The 1,521-nt window shown below is 41.6% G+C and overlaps 1 gene segment (V, D, J or C); it reads right to left on the reverse strand.

Moving 5' to 3' along the window:
* Positions 1-805: 805 nt before the first annotated feature.
* LOC137003809 (T cell receptor alpha variable 18-like) lies at positions 806-1,262 on the reverse strand. The segment is given in 2 exon segments: positions 806-1,122; positions 1,223-1,262. Coding segments are annotated over 2 exon segments (357 nt in total).
* Between the last annotated feature and the right edge of the window lie 259 nt (positions 1,263-1,521).

Raw genomic sequence — 1,521 nt, forward strand, 5'->3', positions numbered from 1 at the left:
AGCCAGGTGGTCCGGACACACAGTGCGGCGGCGTGGGTATTCTCGTTCCCACAGCGCTGAATAAAGCGCAGCTTAGAGTGTAGCCTTTGAAAGGGAACGCCCCGGGTTACTTCGCTGTAACCCTGTTCCCTGAAAAGGCGGGAACGAGAAGCTGCGCTTCTTTGCCGCACTGAGATGTCCCTGGACTGCTCTTCAGACAAAATATCTGCTGATGTACAGGTGGCACATCTAATTATAGCCTCGCTCATGGCGCATTCCGATGACGTCTCGCAAGGCTATAAATATAGGTCAATTTCATTGACATTGTTTTACACATATATTCACAGCTGGTCACGACTAAAGACGTTCCCCACAGCGCTGAATAAAGCACAGCTTCTCGTTCCCGCCTTTTCAGGGAACAGGGTTACAGCGAAGTAACCCGGGGCGTTTTTTGTCCATAATGGAAGTGAATGGGAACCGAAACTGTTTGGGTACCAATATATTTCAAAATATCTTATTTTGTGTTCTGCAGAAGAAAGTAATTCATGTAGGTTTAGGACATGATGTAAAAAATGTGGGTACAGCCATTTGTAACTTGAATGTGTCGGGTTTCCGGTCTCATCCTCTTTGCAAAATAAGGTGGATAAACATCCCATACAACATGTTCTTCTAGTGTGATGTCATATCCTCTCTTCTCCACTCTCTTCATTACTCCAGAATTGTTCAACAGGTGTTACCACATACAGTCCCAGTGGTTTAGAAATATAAATGTGGCGTGATTAACATTTGATAACTGGCTTTTGTAAAGCTTCTCAGGCACTTTGTATCACTGGGTGTCAACACTTAGAGCACAATAATAGAGAGCTGAATCTGACAGAGTCACACTGTTAATAGTGAGTTCAGTGGATGATTGGGATGAAGTTGGCTGAAACCGCTGCTCTGTTTTATCCAGCTCTCCTCGATTTGATCGAGCACCTTGCCACAGTAAATATTCTGGTTCTCTGTTTGGATACTGTCTGTACCAGTAAAGATAGACATAACTGCTGCTAGCATCATATGAGCATCTCAGTATCACAGACTCTCCTTCTCTAATGATCATATTAGTGTCCTTGTCAACTGGACCAATGCTATCAGCAAATGCACCTGCAATACAATTTGAGAAATCACAATAGAGCATTAAATCATCAGACAGTTTCTCTTGCCAAAAACACCAGGAGATTTTAAAAGTGTAAATTATATCCACCTGAAACTGTAATGGCAATCACTAGTAGATATCTGTCCATGTTGATTCCTCAGTTTAAACAGGTGTTGATAATGGTTTGAGGTTAGCTGTGTATCTTTCTTTAAGATTTATACATGTGCACTAAACTAAATGTGATAAATGATAAAAAAAAACATTGAATAGATAAATGACTGCAGTGGGAGGAGCTCTGAGGAGGAGTCTGACTGAACCACAGTTCCTCAATACTGAACGTCTCCTCCTCCTCAACGATTCTGGATATACTTTTAATACTTTTCAATGTTTTGATGTTTGTTTTATCA

The sequence above is a fragment of the Chanodichthys erythropterus genome, chromosome 16 (genome assembly GCF_024489055.1).
Source record: "Chanodichthys erythropterus isolate Z2021 chromosome 16, ASM2448905v1, whole genome shotgun sequence".
NCBI classification, from domain to species: domain Eukaryota; kingdom Metazoa; phylum Chordata; class Actinopteri; order Cypriniformes; family Xenocyprididae; genus Chanodichthys; species Chanodichthys erythropterus.